This window comes from Onychomys torridus, chromosome 1 (genome assembly GCF_903995425.1).
Source record: "Onychomys torridus chromosome 1, mOncTor1.1, whole genome shotgun sequence".
Lineage (NCBI taxonomy): Eukaryota > Metazoa > Chordata > Mammalia > Rodentia > Cricetidae > Onychomys > Onychomys torridus.
This window is the reverse complement of record NC_050443.1, coordinates 84100878-84127961: the sequence shown is the minus strand read 5'-3', so window position 1 is coordinate 84127961 and position 27084 is coordinate 84100878. Positions and strand designations below refer to the sequence as shown.

Sequence of the window (27084 nt, the reverse complement as noted above, 5' to 3'; positions counted from 1 at the left end):
CACGGGAGCCGGGGTAGGGGGCTCTGTCACAGCTTTATGTTCAGAGACACAAGTAGAGTGTTAAATACCTCAGTTACAGTCTGGTTTAACCACTTACTCTGTGTCTGCCGGCAAGTCGCGTTACCCTTCAGAATGTCAGCACCTGCCTTTCAAATCCGAGAATAACAATTGTGGGGATTTATCCGAGGATGAATGCATGCAAACGGTTGAACATAGAGCCTGGCACAGAGTAGGCGGTCAATAAATACGCGCTATTATTATCCCCAGGACGTCAGGGAATGCTGCCACAAGAGCCAGAGAGCAGCCGGCTGCCAGCCTCTCGAGGCGCGGCCGCGGTCTCAGCACCGCCCCAGTGGGGATCCGGCTCGGAGCTCTCGGCGCGTCTCCCGGCGTTTGTGCGGGACCAGGGCTCCGCGGACGCGAAGGGTGAGTCAGTGGCATGGAAGGGAAAAACTGGGCAGCGGTCCGGGAGCCAGGTGCAGGCCATGGGGGTTAGGCTGGAAGCCTGGGCCGCAGGGCTCGCCGAGAGCCAAGGGTCTGCAGGGTGCGGCTGGGGCAGCTGCAAGCTAGTGCGGCTCGCCGGAGCTCGCGCGCCCCGCCCCGGCCAAGATGGCGCCCCTCCCCCTCCCGTGCGCGACTCCGCCGCTCGGGGCGCGGCCCCGCGGTCTGCGCGCTCCTGGGCGGGGGATGTTGTGATGGAGAAGCTGCGGCGGAGCGGGAGCCCTGCAGCCTGAGCCACCTTCGCCACCTGGGCCTGGGGCCTCGCCGCACAGGTAGGAGCTGCCCCTGCCCCCGCCCAGCCCCGGGAGCCGGGTCCCCAGCCTCAGCAGCCTGTAGCCTTTGCAGCCCCTTCCTCGCAGGGGTCCAGGTCCCCGGGTCAGGCCTGATCCCCCTACCCCAATATCAGCGCCACCTTCCTACCGTGGGCCTGCAGACCACCCTCCGCAGGCTTTACTTTTGGACTCACCGACCCCCTCCGCTTAGCTTTGCGTCTTGATCCTCCGGGATGCCTTGAAGTGGGGGGACCAACGTGAGTGGGGGGTGGGGGCAAAGCGAGGGGCGGTGGAAGAGTGGGGGAGGGGAGGTCTAGTGCTAGGAAGGGGACTTGGAGCAGGATAGGAGCCAGGCCGCGCGAGTCCTAGGCCTGGGATCTGTCAAGCTGCATTCTGTTGTCCTCAGCGACCGAGGGGTGTGCCCTGGGGCCGGCGAGGTTCTCATCTCAGCCGAGAGAGGCCTAGCAGTGCCAAGAGTGCTCTTAGGAGCCGGTTTCCCTCTCCATTTCAGAGGTTATTCTCAGCCTCTTCTGAGCCCTGTTGGTCTATTGCATTCTGAGCCCCCAACTTCCCATTCATTTAAAAATCCACTCCATTCTGTCTCTGACACCCACCGGAGCTTCCAGGCAAGGTCACCGGAGCCCTCCCGGTAACTCGAATGGATACATTGCTGTGAGCCTGTTCCCTTTGAGTAGTGTTCAGTTTATGTCAGCTCAGTCTCCTTGAAGCGTTTTCCAGGTTTCTCTCCTAGGCACTGTCTGCTGCTTCTCAGTCTCCTGTGTTCTCTTCCTCTCCTCTGCATATGTGGCCCTGGGTTCTGGCCTGAGCTGCGTTCTTTCACTCTGTCCTTTCTCCCTTACCATTTCCTCTATTTCCAACTCTTTATATTTAATACATAAGCTGCCAAGTCCCAGATTTGTCTGGGCCAGACCACTCTGATGAAATCCAAACTCATATATACCCAACTGTCCCCTGGCACCCCTTTGAATATCCAACAGGAATTCCAAGCCTATAGATTCCAAGGTGAATTAATTAATGTCTCTTCCTCACCTTGTACCTTATTTCCATATCCGCTGTTCCTTTAACCCCCCCCCCTCCCAAATGGCAGCTGTCCATTCAGTTTAGGTTACACTCACACTGGGTGGGATTCTGAGCAACATTCTCCCTCACTCCTGGACATCTAATTTCAGCAAGTTCTGTCTTACCCACTACTTCAATAATACTTCAATAATTCTCAGGTCTGTTAATCTCACTTGATTCCAATTGTTGTCAAACTTAATCTAGGCTTCCCACTGCTCTAATAGCACCCAGTTGCCTACCCCCTCTTAGCTATTATCAGCATAGCATTGGTAATGGTCATTTTAAAAAGGCATCTGATCATATATTCATTCAACAAATAGGACTTGAGCACCTGATATTTACAAGGCACTGCATTAGGCACTAAAGATGTAATCAAGGAACAAAATAGACCTGGTTCTTGTCCGTAGAGAATGGATGTTCTATGAAGGAAATCAAATTCGAAGGACATTGTAAAGGGAATAAACATCATGAAGGGGGATGCATGGTGCTTTGACAGACCTGCAGAACAGAAGCTAGACTGGCTGAGGGGATAAGAGAGTCGGGGTCAAGGGAAGAGTTCTCTGAGGAATGTATACTTTGAACTAGAATGTAAAGGGAGGGTTGGGATAATGAAGTTCCGGAAATAGGTTGAAGGGAAATTATGTAGAACAAAGATGTAATCATAACGCCTTCCAGGAATCAAAGAAAGCTGCTTAGGTTGGGGAGGTCGATGATAAGAGTTGGGGCCAGAGGGGAGGAAGGCCATGGGCAAGCTAACAGGACAATTTAGACAATGCTTCGGATTTTGACCGATTTGGTGCCGATTATGGATGATAGTGGAGGTACAGAGTGGATACATCCAGAATTTTTTCTCAGAATGTGATTATTGTCTGGGAATGAATTTACTATAAGCAGCAAGAGTGAAACATGTCTCTAGTCTTGTACAACACTGGACAATAGAATGGGTGGTCATTCCATCCCATGGCCCCTGAAAGAGAATGAGACAGGATGATAGGAATGAGAAACAGGAATGGATGTATTAGTTGTTTTAAAGATTTATTGATTTATTATGCATACAGAAGAGGGCGCCAGACCTCATTACAGATGGTCCTGAGCCACCATGTGGGTGCTGGGAATTGAACTCAGGACCTCTGGAAGAGCAGTCGGTGCTCTTAACCTCTGAGCCATCTCTCCAGCCCGGGTGTATTAGTTTGAGAGGCCTTTGGGATAGGTAGATGGAGTTGTTGGGTGGAGAGTAGAATGTATGTGTCTGGAGTTCAGGGTTAGAAAAGCCAACAGGGAAGAGGGGAAATGGCAATAGTGAACGTGGGGAGAAAAGAGAGCACTGAGGCCCTTAGGGGGAGGTCAGGCCAAGAAATACTTCATTCTTACACTGAGAGGATCTAAGCAGTAGGCTCAGCACTTGGTTTTAGGCAAAAAGAGAAAGGAGAACAGATTCATCCAGTTTGGATGTTTGAGGATATTCCCTTTCTTCTGTGACTTTGGAGAGGAGGTTGAGAGAATGGGAGAACCAACGGATAGTCCAAGAGAATTCTGACTGATGCTTAGGCAGGCTTTATCCTTAGAGATCCAGTAACACCAGGCTCTGGTGGTATCCTGTTCTTTCTCCATCACCGTACCAGTTACTTGTTCCACCAATAAAAAATGCTTATTTGTGGGCCAGTGAGATGGCCTCAGCAGATGGAAGGTGCCTGCTACTAAACCTGCTGACCTGAGTTCAGTCTTCGGGCCTCCCATGGTGGAGGGGCTGAGAGTTGTCCGTAGACCTCTGCACACGTGCTGGTGAAGGTGTGCTCACACACAAAATACACAAATAAATATAATTAAGATAAAAAAAGAAGAAAGTGTATATAGGTGCCAGGAATTGTTCTAGAGGTCTGTGTCCTACTCTACAGTAAGGAGTTGTGTCGTGACCCCCTAGAGTTTGACTTCCTCCAGGGGAGGAACCCTTTTCTATTGTTATTGCCCTCCCCCATGCATAGTTCAATGCCTGGCATCTCTAGGATATCAAGTTGGAAGACCCCTAGCTTTGGACAAGACTCAGCTCACTCACCTATGGTATGATGTCAGCCTTATGGCCTCTCCTTTTAGTCTCCACCTCAAGGCTCTGCTTAGCCTCATGCCTTGAGCCAGAACTCATACAATTACGTGTATGTTGGGGGTAGGTGGGTATAGGGGTGCATGCATCACAGTGAAGGTATGGAGGTTAGAGGACAATTCATGGAGTTGATTCTTTCCTACCATGTGAGTCCTGGGGATCAAACTTGGGTATTCTGGCTTTTTGGCAAGCTACCTTCCCTAATGAGCCATGCTGGCCCCTTTTTTATCCTTTGAGATGCCCCAAGTATGGATAACTCCAGTGAGAAAGGAGTTGGATCATGTGTTTTCTTGAAGAAACTAGATAGCTGGGTATCCTTTTGTTCTCATAAAGTAAGAAGGTGGTGGCCACGTTGCCTCTGGCTGGACAGCTAAGCCTCAGTACTTACAACAGACTTTCCCCATCTTACTTCAACTGCTTTCTGCCCTGGTGCCCTGATGGTCAACCAGGCTCCTCCCTGACCCAGTGTTACACAACATGTGTTCCCTCCAGGTACACTCTCCAGTGTCACAAAAGTCAGCCCCAGCTTGACCTAGAAACATGGCTCTGTCCACCATTGCTGCAGAGAAGAACTCATCATTCCTGAAGCCCCGAGAGCTGTCCAGAGGCAAGGGGTGTCAGTGAGATGCTGCCACTGAACAGTTGTTAAGACAGGGCATTGGTTTAAGTGCTTTCTCCCTCTTCCTCTTTCCATAGACCTGAGCCTCACCTGACCAGGACTCTTGTCCCATCCTCCCTGTCAGGGCATCTTCCCTAAGATCGCCTTTGCCTACCCTAGCCTAAGGTGGCTGTCCAAACTTTCTGTTCCCAGCCAGTTCCACACTTCCAGGTTCCTGGTTCCCCGGTGTCTGTCCCATTCACCCATCCTTCCCTTCCACACAATGGTTACTCTGGTAAACAGACAACATATTATCCTTAATATGATATTCTTAATGATGGTGCTGTGATACTAAGTAAGACAGAGTTTCATATATTCTGATAGCATGTGACCCTGGTGTTGTGAAGCACAGAAAGGGGATGGTCTTTTTTAGGTGAGGAAAGTTCAGGGAAGAGTCCTGACAGCTGAGCAAAGGTTTGAAATACAAGAAGAGGTTCTTAGAAGAGGGGAGGATTCCAGACTGAGGGAACAGTGTAAACAAAGACTTGGGGTTTTGTTTGATGTGTTCCAGAACCTGCCATACTTCACAAGGCTGAGTATAAGGTGTGAAGTGGGGGGGCGGGGTTGGGGAGCCTGAGAGGTGCTAGGGGTTGGCTGCAGTGGCCTCTCAGGTATCCTGTAAACTGAGCTCAGACCTTATCCGAAAGTCAGTGGTGAGCCCTTTAATTTTGTCAACCAGAGAGTGACACAATCTGGTTTCCATTTTTGGAAAATTACTGTGGTTCTGGGTGGAGACAGAACTGCCTATTTTTTCCTCTTCATTTATTCCAGCAACCATGGGTTTCCTCACAGCCCAGGTGGAGCCGCACTGATCAGACTGGCAGTTAGTTAAACGTGGAGGTGAGGCAGACCCATGGGCAGAAACCTTTTTTCATTTATTTCATACCTATGTTCCCAGCATTGTGCTAGATTCTCAGGACCTAGAAATGGTAGACATGCAGACTGTGGCTCTCTATCTCAGGATCCTGGGCCAAGGCTGAAGAGATGGGGGAGCCTTGCTCAGGTACACTGTAACACCTGCGCTCAATATGGGCAGCAGAGAGGACAGAGGCAATGCAGGGCCAGGGGCAGACACCTTGGCTAGAGAAGAAGGAGATGGGGGCAGGTTAAGGAGAAGAGCCGCACAGTAGGGGTCTTGTGCACTAAGGAAGGGTCCAGTAGGAAGAGAGAGCTTTGAGTGAAGCTGTTGGACGGAGAGTGACAGTGAGCTTGGCTAAGGGAGGGATTGCAGTGAGCAGTGAGAGTGGGGGAATTGGGTAGTGGATGGTCAAGGAGAAAGAACTGGTGTTGGGAGATTCCAGGGAGAGCAGGGGTCATAGAAGAAGAGCCAGAACAGGCCAGGGACAGTGAGAAGGGTTGATTGGTGGTGGTCCAGGGACTCTCAGAAGAAAGCTCATACTTAGAACCCGGTTAGGGCTTATGCGGAAGACACCTGAGAAATGGCTGACACTGAACCAAGAGGTCCCCTTTCACATGCAGACTTGGAAGAGTGTGCTTGAGGTACCACAAGCCACTGCTGAAGACAGATGGATTCAGAGCATGAAATGAAATGTTTTCTGTGGAGAGGCTAAAATGGAGTCCAGATGTGAGAGCAGCCTGGACATTTACTCACTCAGTGAATGCTACTTACTGGGTTCCTGCTTCTTGCTCTGAGCCAGGATGTTACTAGAGGCTGGGAATGCTGTATTGTAAATAATAGTAACAACAACAATAATAATGCAGAATCTTCACCAACATGGAACTTAGCCATGAGAACATAAGTAAACAAATGCAAATGATAAATTATTTTGGTAGATGGTGGTCCATTCCTGGGAAGACTGTGGCGTTACTGAGTTGAGGAGAGGTAGCCTTCAATTTGAAAATAGATGTGTAGGGAAGGTCTCCCTGATAAAGTGATCCCTGGACAAAGACCTGAAAGGCTGGAGGCTCCAGATCAGAGGCTCCTGAGGGGCCTGTGGCATTATAAGGGCTGACAGGAGAGACTGGTACCCTAGGTGAGTTATTTCACAAACAGACATTGTCTATACTTGGGCTCTGTAGAGCCAAGAACTAGAGCTGAAGGCCCTTCCTCTATGGCTTGCTTTCCTGGACAATGCCTGCCGTCTCTCCACACCCATCATTCATGTCTAACCAGTCCTTATTGTAGAGTGGGCCTAGGGATGGCTGGTATTCGTGATTTATAATGTAGGGAACACAGCCCAGGGCGCTGGCCATGATTGGGCTCCAGATAGCACTGTGGCATGAGGGAAGGGATAATCAGTGTCTAGCATCTAAAACACACGAGCCTGTCCTGCTGGCTGTGTCCCTGGCACAGTGAGCCCCAGTTGGTCAAGTGGGGCATGGGGATGCACAGAGGGCCATTGTGCAGACACTCTGCTTTTGGTAGTGAAGAGAAAGCAGACTCTACTGTGCTGCCCCAGGACACCAGGGGAAGGGATCCATCACAGAACTGGGCCTGGCTTGTGATGGGGGTGTGGCTGGAGGGACAGGTGTCTGATGGGAATAGCTCGTGGGTCATGGATTGGTGTGTGCTGCCCTACAGAGTACGAGAAGATGAGGGACAGGACCTGAGACTGGGTCAGAAACAGGAACATTCAACATGGTCTCTCCTCCCTGTCTCACAGGATCTACCAAGGCCATGTCTGTTCCATCGTCCCTGAGCCAATCGGCCATTAATGCTAACAGCCACGGAGGCCCTGCGCTCAGCCTCCCCCTGCCCCTGCACGCTGCTCATAACCAGCTGCTCAACGCCAAGCTGCAAGCCACAGCTGTGGTACCCAAGGACCTTCGAAATGCTATGGGGGAGGGTGGTGTGCCTGAACCAGGCCCCGCCAATGCCAAGTGGTTAAAGGAAGGCCAGAACCAGCTTCGGAGGGCTGCTACGGCCCACCGAGACCAGAACAGAAATGTGACCTTGACCTTGGCAGAAGAGGCCAGCCAGGAGGCTGAGACGGCACCCTTGGGTCCCAAAGGCTTGATGCATCTGTACTCTGAGTTGGAGCTCTCAGCTCACAATGCAGCCAACCGAGGGCTTCGTGGACCCGGCTTGATCATCAACACCCAAGAGCAGGGACCAGATGAAGGAGAGGAGAAGGCAGCCGGGGAGGCTGAGGAGGATGATGAAGATGAGGAGGAAGAAGATGAGGAGGAGGACTTGTCTTCTCCTCCAGGGCTGCCTGAGCCCCTGGAGAGTGTGGAAGTCCCCTCTGAGCCCCAGGCCCTCACAGATGGCCCCCGGGATCATAGCAAGAGTGCTAGCCTCCTATTTGGCATGCGGAACAGTGCAGCCAGTGATGAGGACTCAAGCTGGGCCACCTTATCACAGGGCAGCCCCTCCTATGGCTCCCCGGAGGACACAGGTACCTTGTGGAGCTAGATGTAGCAATATGGGAGGGCATGGGGTCAGAAGTCTGGCTTCTCTGTGTAAAAGCCAGGGCCAGCCTGAGCCTGAGCTTCAGTCCATTAATTTCTCAGTCAGAGGGTACTTGGACAGTTTGATAGGTCTGTCCATCATGCATGCCGTGAAGGATGGATCTATTCATTATGTATGCTGTCAAGGTTGATGTGTAGATTAGCTGGTTTATTGAGCATTTACTAAGAAATTGTCCCTCTGGTCAAGCATTATGGTGCTTAGTAATTAGAATAATACTGTGACATAGATACTCTTTTTTTTTTTTTTTGGTTTTTCGAGACAGGGTTTCTCTGTGTAGCTTTGCGCCTTTCCTGGAACTCACTTGGTAGCCCAGGCTGGCCTCGAACTCACAAAGATCCACCTGCCTTTGCCTCCCGAATGCTGGGGTTAAAGGTGTGCACCACCACCGCCGGGCGATATAGATACTCTTTCTGTGTCCATATTACAAATGACGAGAAAGAGGCCCAGACAAGTTAGTTTAATAGCTTCCTGAGGGTCACAGACAGTCCTGGGTCAAAACAGAACTAAGAGCTAAAGCAGATCTGAGTCCAGACCTGTGTGAGCTCTATGCACAGCTGAGGACTAAGGTAGACATCTTTTAACAGTCAAGTCTACGTCTAGAGGGAGCAGTGAGCACCTCTCCACCTTTCCACCTCTGGAAAGTAGGAGGGTTAGTTTCTGCTTATGAACCACATGCTCCGTGCAGAGTGCCATGTAGACCATTGCAAGGATGCCATTTTGCCAGGAATAGATACTGGCTAAAAGTTAGAGGACAAAGAAAGAGTAAAATCATGCTTCCTTCTGGAGAGATAGATATTAGAGAACAAAGATTGATCACTATATGTGACCCAATTAATAAAGTTGAGACTGCATTTGCTAATATTATACAGAGTAGAGATTTCCCTACTGTAGCTATAGTTACATCCCCAAAGATCTGAGGGTGGGGATATGAGAAGAACTTTGGTGGCGGGGTGGGGAGGTTGGCGGGGTGTGATACAAGTTAGTGGTAGGTCTCTTGCTTAGCGTACTTGACCTGGGTTCTTGTGCCTGAAAAGACAGATGGAGAGACAGACACTGACTTTGACTTCTCAAGGGACTAACAGTACTACAACCCTACTAAGTGGATCCTGGCAGGGGAGATACATTTCAGATACCTGAGAGCTTCAGCCATCTCTTTTCAAAAGCCTAACTGAATGTTTTCAAGCACATACAAAAGTAGAGATAACAGCTTGGCTTATTCATTACCCATCTTCAATAATCATCATTGCATAGTTGATTGCTGTATTCAATGCCTTATTCACTTCGGAGCCTCAGTCTAGGTTATTTGGTGTGTGTATGTATGTATGTGTGTATATATATATGCATATATGCATATATGCATATATACATACACACACACTTTTTTTTTGACAGAGTCTCATTCTGTAGCCTAGGCTGACCCTAGACTTGCTGACTCCTTGTCTCTACCTGAATGTGCTAGGATTGTAGTCATGATCCACCATACCTACATACCCATACACAGCCTTGCTTATATTTATCTTTATGTTTCTGGAGGGAAACTCATATCATCAAATGTTAATGTACTCTAATAATCGTCCCACTTAGCCTTTGAAAAGATGAGAATTATATGATTTGATATCCAAATAGCCCCACAATGGTTATGTTCTTGGTTTTTGTTTTGTTTTGTTTTAAATGTCTGCTCATGCGTGAGGAAGTCAGAGAACAACTTTTAGGAGTTGGTTCTCTCTTTCTAACATGTGAGTTTAGGGGATTGAACTCAGGTCATTGGGCTTGGCAGCAAGCACCTTTACCTGAAGAGCCATCTTGCTGGCTCTTCTTTCCTTTTCTCTTTTATTTTGTTTATTTGTTTATTTATTTTTTTTGTTTTGGTTAGGGACTCATCTTACAGTCCTGGATAACCTAGAACTAACAACTCACTATGTAGACCATGTTGGTTTCCAGCCGGTGATGTACTTGTTTCTCCTTCTGAATGCTGGGATTATAGGCATGAGCCACAATGCCTGGCTTTAAAGTTTCTTTTAATGTATATAAATTCTCCCTTTATTATTTTGTTGATTGCACACACACACACCATATTTTCTACCCTGAGTTTTCCATGATCTGAATTTTTTAGCTTCTCTTTTCAAATGGTTTTGAACATATTCTTCTTCTAAATTTCTTGTAAACTAGTAAGATAGTTCTAGAACCCTGATCAAATTCAGGTTTGGTGGCGTTTTGTTTTGTTTTGTGAGGACACCTCATAGGTGGTACCTTACCAAAGTTAAAGTCTGATTGTTTCTCTTTGCATGATGTTAGGGGCTTTTAGTGGCTAGTGTCTTCATCTTCTGTAAAAGGAACATTTTTTTGTTTTACTCAAGCTGGTTATTTACTTGATGGAGTTTAGATAAAAGATGTACACACTGAAAGGTAGATTCCAATGTAAACGTTTCCAATTTATAAACGTCAGCAACTAATTCTGGTTTTTCAAAAGTGCTGTGCAAGTCATACATATCTCTTTGAGGTTCACGTCACTGTAGATTACAGCAGGTTTAGCTTGCCAGCCTGGGCAGGCGTCACTGGCCAGATGGAGGCCTGGTTGTTCAGTGGCTCCTGGGGCCATCACTAGTGGCAGTGGTTCTCATCCTCTGAGGTGGGAAGGTAGAAGTATAGGGGAACTAAGTCTGTTTAGTTAGTGAGGCCATGGGAAGAGTGAGAGGAGACTGCAATCCATCCCATCCTGGAGTCTAGGGATTGTTGGATGTAGAGGTGTTAGGCCAGTCCCAAGGATAGAAGGGGTCCAGTTACTGCTTGCTCTGTCTTGGCTGTGTTGCTTCTTCTATGAGAGCTGCAGATGGTGGGTTTCTGCTAAGTAGAAATGGGACAGGATAGAACAAAAGTTGTTTTTTTTCTTCCCATTTTAAAATCTCCCCAAATAGTTGCTGATTGAATGAGCTATGTGCATTGAGTGAATTATGTGACTGGATGATGAATGAATGAATTTACTACCTGTGTTGGAGTCACACTCTGAGCTAGCCCTTGTCCTAATGCTGAGAATGTATCAGACAGGAGAAAGATGCTCTTACCCCCTGGGTACTTGTGAGTACCAGCTGTCTAGTAGGGAGACAGAAACAGACAGTCACAATCAGTGATGATAAGCAGGTGAGTAGGGGAGCGGGAGGAGGGCACCCTGCCTGCCTGAGGGAGTGGGGAAGAGTGGGTCAGTAGTGAGGGTTCCCTTTACACTGTTGTCTGAAGGTGGAGTGAGTAAGAGCTCGAACCCTAGTAGGGAGCTGGGGAGCTGGGGAGTTGTCAGAGGCAAGGCAGAAAACTAGGGACTCTAACAAACAGCGCGTAAAACCTGTGGAGGAGCTTGGGTTTTATCCTGAGGGTAATGAGAGAGCCATTAAGAGTATTAAACTGGAGAGTAACCTGATTAGTTTGGCATCTCCTAAGAACCATTCAGGCTGTAGTGTACAGCCCATAGTGGGGACAGAAGGGAGCCAGTGAGAGGCTTCTGCAGTAATCCACATTAAAACGTGCTGGTGGTGTGGTAGTGATGTGGCACGGGGGAAGGGAGGAGAGCATTACAAGAATCGTGGTCTCCTGAGAAAACTGGTTTGCCTGCCTAAGCCACTGAGGCGTTTATGGATGAATGAAGGAAGGGAGGGAGGAAGGGCCATAGGGCGATTTGGATTCATGTGAGTGCCCACAGGAAAGTGTACGGTTGTGAAATTAATGCATGCGTGTGGAAGCAAAGGCCCCGGGTGGGTTGTGCTAGGAGAGAGATGTGCCAAGCTCCAGAAGGGCCTCCCAGATGGTCAAGGGGGGGAGGAGCTGCCCCCTCCAGGACAGATCGGAAGGATGAAGCCCTTTGAAGCAGGAAGGCACAGGTTGACAGGGATGGCAGATGGATTGGTGTGCATGATTCAGTCAAGGGAAACAGTAAACTGGCCCCCGGATTCCAGAAATGTCTGACCCACCATAAAGCAGGCTGGGGAGGGGAAGGGCCCTTGGGGTTGGTGTTCCTGGAAGGTTTTAGCAGTAAAGTCCTGGAGGGGGTGGGGGAAGGGTCTGGAGGAAAGCACACATTTGTTGAGCCTCAGGGATAGTAGTGGGTGGAGACACAGTGATGGCTGCCTAGAAGGTGGATGACACAAAGCCCCTTTTCTTTGCGTGTCTGTGGACTTGCCTCATTTACAGGCTAAGGATGGCGAAGCACCTTGTCTGAATAACTCATGTCAGGTGTGGAAACACCTTGGCACAGCCACACCCACTCCCAGCCCCTCTGTGCCTTGGTACCCAGCAGCCTGGGTCTTGAGACTGCCTGTCCCTCAGTGCTGCCTCTTGGACCAGTCAGGATTCCTGGTTTCCTTGGTAACGGGAAGCACGTCAGCAGTCTGGGCGCTCCCAGCCATCCCGGTGCTGCTGCGGTTGCCGAGGAGACGCTGCAGCCTAGCTGGGCCCTAGCAGGTGAGGGGGGTGGTGCTGGGAAGCCTCAAATTCTCAAGCTTGTTAGGGCTCAGGCTCTCAAAGACCACCCTTTAGTTGAAAGTGCTGGATAGGGTCTAGATAGGGGAGGGATCCCTGAGGGTTGGAAGCCACACCCTGTTTATGTTGAGCACTATAGGTTCTGCAGGGCCCCAGGTGGCTGAGCTATTCCCAAGAGGCTGAGCCTCCTGGTGCTGTAAGACTGGCTTTACTGTGGCATTGCTGTCATCACTGGAAGGTGGGGTGGAGATTCAGGATTGGGGAGGGGAGCCAGGGTAAGGAAAGAAGAGCAGGAAGAGCTGGGGTCTCATGAACCCCTCTCCATCCCAAGGATGTTCCCTAGTATGGTGGTCTTGGCCCCTCCCTCAAGAACTCCAGGCGGAGGAGGATCTCCTCGCCTGGCAGACGCTCTGCCCTGGTGAGAAGGGGGCGGGATGAGCTTTTCTCTGCAGCCCAGCACCAGGCTGTGAGCCCAGCTGGCTGGGCTGGAGGGGATGTGAGGAGGGAGGGTGGAGGCAGGAGGGGCAGGGAGTAAGCGCCATGTTCTCCCAGGACTTCTTCTTGGCTATCATCCTGCAGGACAACAGTCCAGGTGAGGGACAGCATGGGGCTGGGTGTGATGTAGAGCAGGTCTGACAAAGAGAACAGAGGTGGAGGGCACATAGTCCGGGTGACAGTGATAGAGTGATATAGATCCAGGAGAGGAGGGGTGTATATCACAGGTATGTGGTCTCTATATGTGTGCATGATGTATTTGCTTGTGTGTGTGTGTGGGGGGGGGGGTGTCTGCACAGAGGCGGCAGGGGTTGTTATAATGTATTGTGTCTGAGTGTGTTCTCTCCAGTGTGTGTTGTACTCACACACATGTTGGGAGGCTTTGGTGGTGTGGTATGTACACATCTGTGTGGTAGGGCTGGTATATATAGCTACAAAATACATAGCTCTACACGAGTATGTACCTGGTGTTGTCATGTTTGTTTGCTGCTGAACTCACAAGTACACCTGTATGTGACACCTTCCAGAATTTTTTATGTGCTGTGCACTGTTTATGGTTGCACAGGTGTGTGATAGGGATTACATATATTGTGGATCTCTGTGCACATGGATGTGTGCAGGAGCTCCAGTGTGTGCACCTTTATATAGCCAGACAAACAGATATGCATGATGTATGAGGAGGTGAGCTGGGCTCACTCGACCTCCTTCTCTTACCTTCTTTCCTCCATGCTTTCTTTTTCCTTCCATGTGGCCACATTAGGCAGCAGCAGGCCCAGGAGGAGACTTGAGCCATGTTTCCCAACGGTGGCTCCCAATGTGCCAACTCAACTGTCAGCTCTAGAAGCAAGCAGGAACTATACTGTCCCTTCACTGGCTCCTCCTTCTCAGCCATTGGAACTTGGGAAGGGCACTGGGAATCTACTGACTACTTGTTGGGTGGGCTGACCCTCACTGAGCCTCCTATTTGGCAGATTCTTTCTGGAACCCCAACGCCTTCGAGACGGATTCCGATCTGCCGGCTGGATGGATGAGGGTCCAGGACACCTCAGGGACCTACTACTGGCACATCCCAACAGGGACCACCCAGTGGGAACCCCCAGGCCGGGCGTCCCCTTCACAGGGGAGCAGTCCACAAGAGGAGTCCCAGGTGAGGCTTGGTGGCTTATCGTTCCATGCTGGGGTGGAAAAGGCCGTGTTGCTAGGGCAGGGTGAAACTATCACCCCTCCACCTGTTCCTCCTCCAGCTCACCTGGACTGGCTTTGCTCACCAAGAAGGCTTTGAGGAAGGGGAGTTTTGGAAGGTAAATGAGGGGACCAGCTTCACTGTGGGGGTAATTGGAGAAGGGGCATCACTTTGGCCTTGATTCCTCAATCCCTTTTCAAAGGATGAACCCAGTGAGGAGGCCCCAATGGAGTTGGGACTGAAGGACCCTGAAGAGGGGACATTGCCCTTCCCAGCTCAGAGCCTCAGGTGAGTCACCAGATACAGTGGGCTAGGGTTAGGTTGGGTCTATGTGGAGGATATTGGGGCAACTCCAAAAATAGGGGTGCTGTGTCAAGTGTTCCCATCTGCTTCCAGCCCAGAGCCATTGCCCCAAGAGGAGGAGAAGCCGCCCCAGCGGAATGCCAACCCAGGGGTCAAGGTTTGTTCAAGGACCAGCACCCATTCTGTAAGCAGGCCCTTGTATGGAGGCCAGGCCCTCATAGCTGCTCTATGAGGGTATCAGTGGTCTTGGCAAAGCTCCCAAATGAGGAGTTCTTCCCAGTTTCAGCACAGGGCTGTGTGTCTGAGCTGGGCAGTCTTCTGACACCTTCCATGTTTAACTCAGTTGACCCAAGGGCCTCCTGGGGACTCTGGAGGCTTAGATCAGCAGGTGTCTCTTCTCTTCTGACTATGTCCTGTGTGGAAAACTTCCATCTTAGTTCAGAATGTATCCCACCTTTTCTGTTCAAAGTCAGGAGCTCCTCTGTCCTGTTCCCAGGGAGCTTCCAATTCCATCTCAGATCTACCCCGACCCTCTTCTGTGTCTGGCAGTGTTTCGCCGTGCGCTCTCTAGGCTGGGTGGAGATGACCGAGGAGGAGCTGGCCCCAGGACGCAGCAGTGTGGCAGTCAACAATTGTATCCGTCAGCTCTCTTACCACAAAAACAATCTACATGACCCAATGTCTGGGGGTTGGGGAGAGGTGAGGGCCTGAGCTGGTGAGGTGGTGGTACTGTGGGAGTGTGCAGGAAGTTGTGAGATATGGGGGAATCTAACTTGTCTCAGAAGGGTTGATAGGACATAGGAGTGGATATTGGTTCAAGTAGTAGCCCTGTGGGATGGATGTGTAACCCGCCTGGCACCATGAGAGATGGTTGTCTAACAGTGATGGGGATGATAAGGGTCATGGGAGAACCTTTATTAGAGTAAGGCCCATAGGTGGGTGTTCTGATAGTTAAAAAGCCGTTTAAACTCCTCCCCAATGGTGGCTAATGTCCCGTGAGCTGGAGATGGCAGGTCTCTGCCACCTTCCTACTGGGGTACCACTGAATCTTGCCTCCTGGGCTTGCAGGGAAAGGATCTGCTGCTCCAGTTGGAGGATGAGACACTCAGGCTGGTGGAACCACAGAGCCAAGCCCTGCTTCATGCCCAGCCCATTGTCAGCATTCGTGTGTGGGGCGTTGGGCGGGACAGTGGAAGGTGGGCACAGGGCACAAGAGTCTGTTGGGTGGGGGAGGCTCATCCATCCAGCAGTCAGAATCCTTTTTTCTAATCTGTTCTTTGGCTCTCTTGTGCTGCCGGACCCAGAGAGAGGTATTAATACCCATCTGCTTTGACTGTGCCCTCTCCCACGCCTGGACCTGATGCTTCGAAGCACCTAGGCTCCCTCACTGTGCCCTGTCCCTTCCCACCTGCTGCGCTGGGCATTATTCCCCATCTCAGCATGCTTGCCTATCTGTCCTTTCCAGCTCCTTAAGGCAGAACCTACAGAACACCAGGGCAGAAACCCTGTAGGAACTGCCATGGACAGAGAGGATGTGGGTGGGATGGTGGCCAGGCTTGGCACTTGATGGTTCTAGGAGACATTGAGGTGACCCTCCCCCAACAGGGACTTTGCCTACGTAGCTCGTGATAAGCTGACCCAGATGCTCAAGTGCCACGTGTTTCGCTGTGAGGCACCTGCCAAGAACATCGCCACCAGCCTGCATGAGATCTGCTCCAAGGCACGGCCCTCCCCTCCCCCAACTCCCTGGACTAGCTGTCACCTTTGCTATAGAAGGGTGTGGGTAGGGTTGCCGAGTTGGTGGGTAGCGAGGTAGGGTCTTCAGGACAATGTAGCTCTAACAAATCCCACTCCTCCCCCATTCCTTCCTCAGATCATGTCTGAACGGCACAATGCTCGCTGCTTGGTAAATGGACTCTCCCTGGACCACTCTAAACTTGTGGACGTCCCTTTCCAAGGTTAGTACCACAGCCTCTCAAGGCCCAGCTCAGCTTTGTTAGTTAAGGTGAGGTGACCCAGGAAGAGACACAGGTTTCCGGGCAGACACAGCACGTGGAGATGGGATGCTTTCCGTAAGTAGAGGGGCTTCTGTAGAGGGAGGCAGGGGAGAGGTGGGGGTGAGGATTTAGCTGGGCAAGTGCACAGCTCAGGTACTGGTGTTAAAGCTAAGAGAACAGTTGACCCTCTTTTTCTTCCCACAGTGGAATTCCCAGCACCTAAGAATGAGCTGGTACAGAAGTTCCAAGTCTATTACCTGGGGAATGTACCTGTTGCTAAACCTGTGGGTATGTGTGTCCTTTTCCCTCAGGGACCACCCCTCAGGCCTAGAGCTCTGTCCCCACCCTGTGTTTCCTAGGGCTTCTTCTTCGGCACTTTCTCATATGTGGCAGATCCCTGCCTTTTAGAATCCGTCCCGTCTCCCTACAGCTCTGTCCCAGCCTTGCCCTGTGTCCTGCCTGTGGCTCCAGTGAGCATGTTTCGGTAAATGCCTGCCACATGATTAGTGCTGAGCTAGGCACAGAGGGAGAGTTGCTCCCCTGGCCCTCTCCACCACCCCCCATCCCATGGAAAAGCTCTGATAGGTTTGGGGGGTAGGTATTTGGGTGGCTGGAAGCACCAGGCACTAGCCTGACACTGGGTTCAGTATAATAGTCTTAATTGTGAGCCATGAGCATCCGGAGAAGGAAGCAGTAAGCATAATTGGTATAGAGTTCACTGTTGAAAAGTATAAAGACTTTCTAAGAAGTATTATTTTATTTAATTGTGTGCATGAAGTGCTGGGGATCAAACCCAAATCCTCAGGTGTACAAGGTGAGTATTCTGTCACTGAGTTATACTTCCAACCCTCATTAATTCTTGGTAATCCTATGTGTAACAATTACAGTAAAATCTGTTTACAGATAATGAAATGAGACAAGAGACCATGCTTTCACATTACCTGCCATTTGATTGTTCATTCACTTAACAATTGCCTTTGAAACCTATTGTGCCAGGCCCTGTGTTGGTCACTGGGAAAAATGACCATAGCCTAGCTTTCATGGATTTTATGGAGCTTACAGTAGAATAATCAGGAACCAATCAAACAAATGTCATAACAAAGTAAGTCCTTTATGGAAAGGAAGTAGCAAGATATAACAGAAGGCCTTCATTTGGTTTAGGGGACCAGAAAAGACTTCCTATGAAGCCAGGTATAGTGACACATGTATTCCCAGTACTTGGAAAGCTGAAACAGGATTGCTGCAAGGATGGTGAGCTGTAGAGTGAGCGCCTGGCCAGCTAGGGCTACAGAGAAAGATCTTGTCCCCTTAACCCACTCCATCCCTGCAAAAAAGGAAGAAAAGGAAACCATCTTCCTGTGAAAGTATCCTATGAACTGAAATATGAATAGCAGTAAAGGTGTTACAGTTAGAGGAAGGCAGGCCAGGCCAAGAAAGGTCCTGCTCAGCTGAGTGGATAGTGTGTGTGAGGGTCCAGAACAGGGGACACTGTGGTACTTGGGAAGTACTAAGAGAAAGCTGATTGTACAGGCCTAGGCTGAGGGCTGGGCAGGGGTCAGACAGAGAGACCTCTACCTTAGGACACTTCAAGATAAGAGCTGCAGGGAGCCATTTTTGTTGGTCAGCTTCCACTACTACATACAACACCTGAGGTAAATCAACTTATAAAGAGAAACAGTTTATTTTGCCTCATGATTGGCTGGCTTTGTCTGTGACACTGTCACACCACACAGGAGCCCATGGCACAGCAAAGCTACTTACTTCATGCCCTGGGAACAAAAAGAGAAGAAGCCAGAGTTCTACAGTCCCCTGCAGGGACAGACCTCTTGCCATTCCTATCTCTGCAAGGTTCTAGAGCTTCCAGTCACACCATGGGCTGGGGCTCAAGGCTTTAACACCTGGGTTTTTTGGGGGGAACCCTTGACACTTAGCCAAACTGTGCATGTTTCGGGAGAGTTCTTGAACAGATTTGAATATAGTAAAGCTTGCTTTAGTTGTACCGTGAAGAAGGATGTTGAACATGTGGAAGACGGTGTAGGGAGTGCAGGAGGATCTTGACATTCCTGGTAACTATAATGAGAGTGTCTTAGACAACAGCAGCTGAAAAGGAGGTGCAAGTCAACAGGCTTTGGTGACTGGTCGTCAGCAGGGTGAGAAGCAGAGGAGTTAAGGATATTTTGAAGGAGTCATTAAGGAGTACTTGGCATTGGACTGGGTAGCCTAGCACTAACTGGATAGTGGTGCCTTTCTCTAAAAGTACACTAAAAAGTCTAAAAAGACACTGGTAGAGAGGTTAGTTTTGGTATGGGGATTGTGAGTGCAGTTTTAATTTGCCAAATTCAACATACCTTTGGACAGAGTAAGTGGGAGTCAGGTTGGTTCATTAGTCTTATCCTTAAACTGAGAGCAGAGATCTGGACTTGAGATAGAAGTTTGGGTGTTATTGGGTTTTAGAGACAGCCAGTCTTAAGTAAGTATGGAGGAGGTTGGCACCAGAATATGGGCAGCCCAAAGTGAAAGGGAAATTAGGTTAGGCCTACCTTTGTAGTCATCCAGTATTTAATGTCTGGGTGGAGGAAAATGCCACTTCCAGGACAGCGAGAGCAGGAAAGAGGTGGGAGGAGGGAAGGGAGGACTCCAAGGAAGGATGGATGCTCCAACATCATGGTACATGCCTGCAATCCCAGCTCTTGAGAGGCAGAGGAAAGAGGATTGTGAGCTTGAGGTTAGCTTGGGCTACATAGTAAGACCTTTCTTCTAAAAGAAACCAAAATAGAAGGAAGAGAGGAAGGAAAGAAGAAGGGGGGATTGGAGCTGGAAGTGAAAACAGGTTCTCAGAGAATAGAAAAGGGTAGCTGACCCGGGGACTTGCTTGGCTTTGGTTTCCTTCTTAACCACAACTTCTAAACTTCCTTGGCTCTTCCAGCTATCAGCCCCAACCCATGACTGTTCCATTTCACTTGGCACTGTACACAGGACCCCACAATGGGGAAGTGATGTTTGGCTACCCTGTCAGTTCCATGGGTCTGCCCTTGTAAAGACAGGGCTTTTGGACCAGTGGGTTCTTAGTTTACTTCTTCCTTTATATCTATACTCTTTTAAAATGTGTGTGTTCTGTGCTCCTTTAAAATGTGTGTGTGTGTGCCCACGTGTGCATGTGTTCACCTATGGAAGTCTGAGGACAACTTTGAGAAGTCACTTCTCTCCTTCCACCTTTATGTGGGTTCTGGGAATTAAACTCAGGTCACCAGGCTTGTGAGGCAAGTCTTTTGAGTTATCCTGCCAACCTTGTATTTCCTTTATCTCCTCACCCTTTGTAAACATCCTCCTCCTGAAGCTACGGTGTTCATCCATCTAGTCAGTAGATTATTCTTGTATACTTAACTTGTGTTCTTAATATATATCAGGGAACAGCACTGACCATGATCCTGGCCTTTGAGTGGATTACATTCTAGCAAGGAGAGATAAACAATAAGGAGTATATTGCATAGTATATTTGAAAGTGTCAACTGGTATCGGGGACAATGCACAGAAGAATAAAGAGTGCAGGTTTTTAGCCCTGAGCTATGAAATTCAGCTGGCTTTCCTTCCTCCCTTTCTTCTTTTTCTTTTTTTTCCAAGACAGGGTTTCTCTGTGTAGTCCTTGCTGTCCTGGAACTCTCTTTGTAGACCAGACTGGCCTTGAACTCAGGGTTTCACCTGCCTCTGCATCAAGAGCTGGGTGGGATTAAAGGTGTGTGTCACCACACCCAACCAGCTGCCTTTTTCTAGATCACTTCCCTGAATCCTCTGCGGACTCAGGAAGTCAGTTTCCACCCTGAGATCATCTGCATATTCTTTAGTTTGACTTTGGTGATTCTCCCACCCCCATGAACTTTGAAATTTCCCATTGCTTCATTTTAAATGTCGTAGACACCACACCATTCTGCCTCGCTTTTGAGACCCTTGCAGCGTGACTTGGCCCATCTGCTTCTTCCTGTGTCGTCATCCTCCTGTGCACTCCCTGTGTTATTACTTTCCCTTTCCATGCATCTGTCCATGCTGCCTTTATTCTTGTGTATCTGAAATCTTCAGCAAATAAACTGTGTTAAGACTGGGAAACAGAATCCAGTTACATTTGGTCTCTGACCTTGAGATGACCATAGTCCATTGTAGGAAGAGGGTTTCCTCAGTTACAAGATACCTTGATAAGAGTTATCTCTGAAGCCAGGTGTGGTGGTGCACATCTTTAATCCCACCATTCAGGAAGCAGAGGTAGGTGAATCTCTGTCAGTCTGAGACCAGCAAGTTCCAAGACAGCTAGGGCTACACACATACAACAAACAAAAAACACCTTAAAAGGAAAAAACAAAACCCGAAACAGCAACAACAAAAGAGTGTCTTTTCTGTGCCCTAGAGAAGGCTTCTCAGGTGAGACCTAGGACGGTAATCAGGAATACCAAGATGGGCACTGGAAAAGGGCATTTGGATTCTTGGCTATTAGTCACAGACTGTCCTTCAGGACATCCTTCCCACTCAAATCTAAACACCCTTCTCCCCCAACACACACATACACACCTGTCTCTACAAGCTCCTACTGAAAGTTGTTTGGACTAGGCTGGCCTTGAACTTGAGGAGATCCTCCTGACCCTGCCTTCCATGTGTTAGTATTTATTTGACGCTAGGAACATGTCCCGAACACGACAAGACCACAGAAGAGTTTTATTAAAGAGGATAGAGGTGACAGGCCTGTGTGAAACACACGTGGGGGAGAGAGAGAGACTGAGAGACTCATGCAAGATGGCACCGGCTTTTTAAAGGTTGGGCCGTGCATGCGTACAGGGACTCCTGTGGGTACTCCACGCATGTGTGTAGATTACATGGCTGCGCGCGCGCTTTATGCAGCCATGTAAGGCCACAGAGTCCTGGTCCCGAGAGATGTCTGACCCGGAGATGGCTATTCTATACCGGAAATAGTTAGGCGGTCTGCCGGGCAAGCCCAACCATGTGGACATGTAATCTCTATCATTCCCGACTCATATGTTTTAGAAAAGAAAAAAAAAACGTGGATAGATGGGTATGGGACGCCGTTTCTCTCAAAGACTGCTTCAGGCTGAATGGTGGACGTTGATTGGTTTTTGGGGGAAAAGGGGAAGCTGTCTCCTGAAGTTCTGGGATGAAATCCTGTAGCTGTGTTCATCCTCCAAGGTGTGGCTGGTCCTAGGATGAAGTCCTGCAGCTGTCAGTCCTCCATGGTGTGGCTGGGAACCTTCTATCTGACAAAACACTGGTGACATAAAAAGCTTAGAGAAAAGACTCATTATTATCTTGTTTTTGGAGTTGACATTTATCTGAGGTAGATCTATCTGGTCTGTCTGGTTGGAGACGTTAAAGGTGGCTGTGATGTTTTAGTACTCTGCTTAATTTTTATCTGAGACAAGCCTTATTTAAGGCACCTGTTTGTTTTGCTAGTTTAGCGTTTGGGAAACACAGGTGATCAGTTGCTGAGTATTGAACAATGATAGATTGTTATATCCTTACCGCCTGGATATTTTGATGGTCCCTTTTGCCTCCGGCTTTATGTGGCCCTAGTTGGGAAAGGGGTGATACCTTATTCCTCTGGAGCTTGAGAGTGGAAGAGAACTTATTTTTTTTAATTAGGGACAAGGCAAAGATCATGGCCCTGTCTGTATGCACATAAGAAACACAGGTGGTAACTTTGAAATGAGACAATGAGCTCTTAGTTGGAAATCTTTCTCATTAAGTAACTCTGAAAGTACAATTAAATCTGGTGAGGTAAGTAAGGCTGTCCTCTGTTCCCGACAATAGAAAGGAGGAGTGACATCCTAAAACTCCCAGGACTGAGTCAATGGCTCTGGTGTCCAGAAGGAATGAAACTGATCGCTTCCCTGCTGAGTTCTGGGTTCCCTGCTGTGTCTGTAGCCAAGCCTACGTTCGCTGGAGGTACCCATGCGTCTTGGCACCTGGGGGCAGTCAGCTGACTGGTTGTCTTTCTAGGCAGCACAAGGACAAGGCTGTTGATGGGCAGGGCATTCGCCTTTTTATTTAAAACAGGGACCCAACAGCTTTCGGGAGTCAGCGAGTGCCAGCATTTGGCAATTTTGTTTTCGGGCTTTTCCTTCCTGGCACACCTTAAACGCCACAGATGACTCTTTTGCCCATGGGGTCGGGAGCCTTGTTCTCCAGATACTTAACTTTTAGCTGGGAACAAGAGATGGATTTTACTCTATGTCCTGAATTTTTCCTGACGATTGGTGGCTTAAGGACAGCTTTTGGAAGATCTGCCAGTAGGCAGACTGTAAACTGATCCTTTTGGAAGACTTGCCTGAGGCTATAAACTGATTTTTTTTTTTGGCTTAGGAGCCATCCCGATTATTGCAAACTTAATTGTTTAGATCTCAATTGCTTTTAGACCAGTCTGTGGTTCTCAAGGCAGTTTGAGAATGAGTGGGTGGAGTTAAGGTGAGTTAGGGCGAGTCTTAGAAACCGCCCAAGCCCACGCATTTGAGCCCACCCACCACCGGTGTGGAAGTCAGACAGAAAAGGTTACACGTGGCAGACGCCTTAGTGGGAAAGGAAAGAAAGGATTTAGAGCTTTAGCAGAAAGCTTGGAGATGAAACAACTCTTATTTTCCCCCGTTTGCTGGCTGAAGTACCTGCCACACTGTTATGTGGTCAGGTTTACCGGTACCGCAAAGCTGTTAGGCGGCCAGATTTACCGGTACCCGCCCCATCTGCCAAAGTAAGTGGGTGGTATCTGCCCTCTGTCCCATGGCTGTAACTGAGTGGAAAATAAAAAATTAAAATAACAAACCGGGATCAGACTTCAACTCAGGCGTCCTAAGAATGAAGTAAGATCTAAGATCAGCTAAAGTGCCCCCCCCCTTTCGTCAAGGGATGGGAGGAGCTGCGACTGTGCTGCCGTGGGTCCACCCGGTAGACCCCAGACGCCATTTTGCTCTGAGCAAAAATGTGCCTGCCTTGCCAGCATAGCCTGGACAACCCCCGGGATTGTCCGTTGCAAATATATAGCTCAGATTTCAGCCATTAGAACAGCAGACTCACTGTAAAAAATCATGGCGGTATTAATAATGGAAAGCCGCACTTCTCGTGGCTGGCCACCACCCGGGGTGGCCAGCTGGAGGTGCGTGCTGGTTGGCGGAAGAGTCACAAGCCATGGTTACCTTTTTAGAGCTTTTAGAGAGAGAAAGCTAAGATAAAGAGCAACTCTTTCCATTTGCCTGTTCTCTGGCCAGAATTAGATAACTCCCGTAAAAGATTGGGATTTTTTGTTATTTTTAAAAGCATACTTGGGCCATCTCTCAGTACAGAGACAGATAAGCTTAGGAATCTTTAAGTAGGGCTGATCGAGTTGGAAGCCTTATTTCCCACGTCTGCAGCAAAGAGACAAAAAACGAAAAACAAACATGATCCGGAGCCAAGACCTCCCTGAGGTCTGGACAGATCTCGGGCACAAGCCGCCTTATCAGCTCGTCAGCCGATCTCATCAGCCGATAAGCGGGTGCCCCACTGTTTGAAGAAAGGTCTCCCCGGGAGCCCTTGACGCTCAGCTACCCCGTCGGGTGCGAAGAACGTGCCGGCTTCACACAGCCCCCAGGACGCACCTGACGGTGGTGGTCCTATCTCAAAAAATATCTCAAGCTGCAGACGTGGGAGGTGGCTGGAAATCCAGGCCCGAAATGGGGGCTAGCCGTAGCCAGTAAAGAAAAGGGGAAAACTCACCAATCAGTAGCGGTGTTGCATGCGGATTTGTGCAACCAGGCTAATGGAGAGTAATCTGTCCCGAACGGAGCAGAGTTCCCAGTGTGTGTAGCACAGTTTCCGTCCTTGTTCCCAGGTTTCCAGGCGCAGAATGCCTGGAAGCACCCGTTTCCGCACGGCACCAATGTTAGTATTTAAGCGGCACTAGGAACATGTCCCGAACACGACAAGACCACAGAAGAATTTTATTAAAGAGGATAGAGGTGACAGGCCTGTGTGAAACACACGTGGGGGAGAGAGAGAGACTGAGAGACTCATGCAAGATGGCACCGGCTTTTTAAAGGTTGGGCCGTGCATGCGTACAGGGACTCCTGTGGGTACTCCACGCACGTGTGTAGATTACATGGCTGCGCGCGTGCTTTACGCAGCCATGTAAGGTCACAGAGTCCCGGTCCCGAGAGATGTGTGACCCGGAGATGGCTATTCTATACCGGAAATAGTTAGGCGGTCTGCCGGGCAAGCCCAACCGGGTGGACATGTAATCTCTATCACCATGTCTAGGATTTTATAGGTGTTTAAAAACAGTTTAAAGTGGAGGAGACCATTATGGGATTGTTTGATTTTGGTTTTTAAGACAAAGTCTTGCAATGTAGCTGTGAATGGCCTGGAACTCACTATGTATAGTGTGTCTCTGGGAAGTGCTGAGATTGTATATATGCACCACCATTCCTAGAGAGAGCATTTTATTTTGCTTTTATTGAACATGTACTAGTTCTACATAATGCGTTTCACTATGAAATTTCCACACGTATGTGTATTATGCATTTTGTTCATATTCCACTCTCTTCTTCTCCCATTCCTTTTGAACTCATTGATGGATGGATGGATGGATGGATGGGTTTGTGTGTGTGTTTTGGTTTTTGGTTTTGGTTTTGAGATAGGGGTTTTCTACATAGTCCTGGCTGTCCTGGAACTCACTGTGTATATCAGGCAGGACTGAAACTCACAGAGATCTACCTGCCTGTGCCTCCAGAGTGCTGGGAAGTTGTGCACCACTGCAGCCAGCCCTAGTTGCTGAGCCTCTTCCTCTTCCTCTTCCCAACTACTCCTCCTTCTCTTTCCCTGTCTCGGCCTCACTGTGCAGCTTTGGCTGGCCTGAACCCCATATCTAGACCAGGTTTTGAACTCACAGTGAAGTCCTGTCTCAAACAAAACAGCACACAACCCAACTCAAACAAACAAACAAACAAATAAAAGAGACAGGGTCAGGAGGTGGATCATCAGGTAGAGGCACTTGCAGCTAAGCCTGACAGCCTGAATTCAAACTCCTGGACCCACCTGGTGGAAGGAGAGAACTGACTCCTGCAGGCTGTCCTCTGACCCTCATGCACATACAATAAGTAAAATTAAAGATAAAAAAAGTTTGGGTCTGGAGAGAGAGGACTAGTGTGGCTGTTTGGAAGCCACTATTGAATGAAAGAAGCCATGTAATGTTTGAATGTGCATGGTAGCCGGTGGGGGAGTCAGAACTCTGTCGGGGAGGGGTCTATCCATTTAGGGGGCTGAAGGAAGAGACAATCAGTGAAGAAAACCAAGCTGGAGATTCAGGATAAGAAAAGCAAGAAAGGGTCAGGGGTCACTGAAGTCAAGGAGGAGAGTGCCCAGGAGGAGTAGACAGCAGCACCCTCAGGCCACAGACTGGTGAGATGGGAATGCAGCCGGCCCCTGAGTTTGACAGGCAGAGCCGGTCTGTCTTCTACCCTAAGTCCTGCATGTTTGTGTATCTTCCAGGGGTAGATGTGATTAATGGGGCCCTGGAGTCAGTCCTGTCCTCCAGTAGCCGCGAACAATGGACCCCAAGTCACGTCAGTGTGGCCCCTGCTACTCTTACCATCTTGCACCAGCAGGTAAAGGTCTGGGGTAGGAGACAGTGTGACTGAGCTTTGCCATGGAGGGAATCGAGTCAGGGCTGGCAGTAAGGGTGTGCCTCAGTGGAATAGGGCTAGGGGATGTTCCTTTTTAACTGGGTGCCTCCCCTGCAGACAGAGGCAGTGCTGGGCGAGTGTCGGGTGCGGTTCCTCTCCTTCCTGGCTGTGGGCAGAGATGTGCACACCTTCGCCTTTATCATGGCTGCCGGCCCAGCCTCCTTCTGCTGCCACATGTTTTGGTGTGAGCCCAATGCTGCCAGCCTCTCAGAGGCTGTGCAGGCTGCATGCATGGTAAGTAGGCAGGGCAGTGGGATAGCAGTGTGACCTTAAGGGGCTGAGAGTGACTGCCCTTTGCTTCTCTGCAGCTCCGCTACCAGAAGTGTCTGGATGCTCGTTCCCAGACCTCCACCTCCTGCCTCCCAGCACCCCCTGCGGAGTCAGTTGCGAGACGTGTAGGGTGGACTGTTCGCAGGGGTGTTCAGTCGCTGTGGGGTTCCCTCAAGCCCAAACGTCTAGGATCCCAGACCCCATGAAGAACTCCCATCCTTCCTCCACCTGCTTGTGTTGGGCCCCAGGGAACTCAAGGGTTTGGGACAGGTAAGGGCCCTGGATGCTGCTCCTAGGCCTCATGTTCCCCAGGCTGCCTCTCCTCAGTGGCTTGGGTTCCCTACCTGGGGGCTGGGAGAGAGAAATTGAATTCCTTCACAGAAGTCATTATACTGGACTGATGACATGAGTGGCCAGAAGCAAGGCCAGCCCTGGACTCTCCATCCCCAGTGTTTGAGGTGGAGCAGGAGGAACTGGTCCAAGCCAGGCCCTACCCTCACAGGCCCAGCAGGGGCAGGAGGGGACTAGTCTTGGCATGGATCCCCTCTCCCCTGTCCTGCGGGTACCTCCGCTGTACTGATATCACTAATAAAGTCTGTCTGCGCTGCAGTTTGTCTCTC

General features: G+C 49.5%; 1 protein-coding gene across 7 annotated transcripts; it reads left to right on the top strand.

The window, feature by feature from the left end:
* Positions 1 to 300: 300 nt before the first annotated feature.
* Apbb1 (amyloid beta precursor protein binding family B member 1) lies at positions 301 to 27073 on the top strand. Of its 7 annotated transcripts, none has more exons than XM_036188188.1 (15): positions 301 to 426; positions 7234 to 7968; positions 13976 to 14151; positions 14249 to 14305; positions 14390 to 14475; positions 14584 to 14647; positions 15040 to 15189; positions 15559 to 15686; positions 15795 to 15800; positions 16096 to 16210; positions 16364 to 16448; positions 16692 to 16775; positions 26001 to 26116; positions 26252 to 26428; positions 26503 to 27073. In XM_036188188.1, exons 2-15 carry the CDS (start codon positions 7248 to 7250, stop codon positions 26668 to 26670), a joined length of 2133 nt encoding a protein of 710 aa, XP_036044081.1. In that variant the 5' UTR covers positions 301 to 426; positions 7234 to 7247; the 3' UTR covers positions 26671 to 27073. The 7 variants fall into 7 exon arrangements, with proteins under 7 accessions (XP_036044081.1, XP_036044087.1, XP_036044096.1 ...); XM_036188203.1 differs by having other exon boundaries at positions 417 to 773; XM_036188194.1 differs by lacking the exon at positions 15795 to 15800.
* The last annotated feature ends 11 nt before the right edge of the window (positions 27074 to 27084 follow it).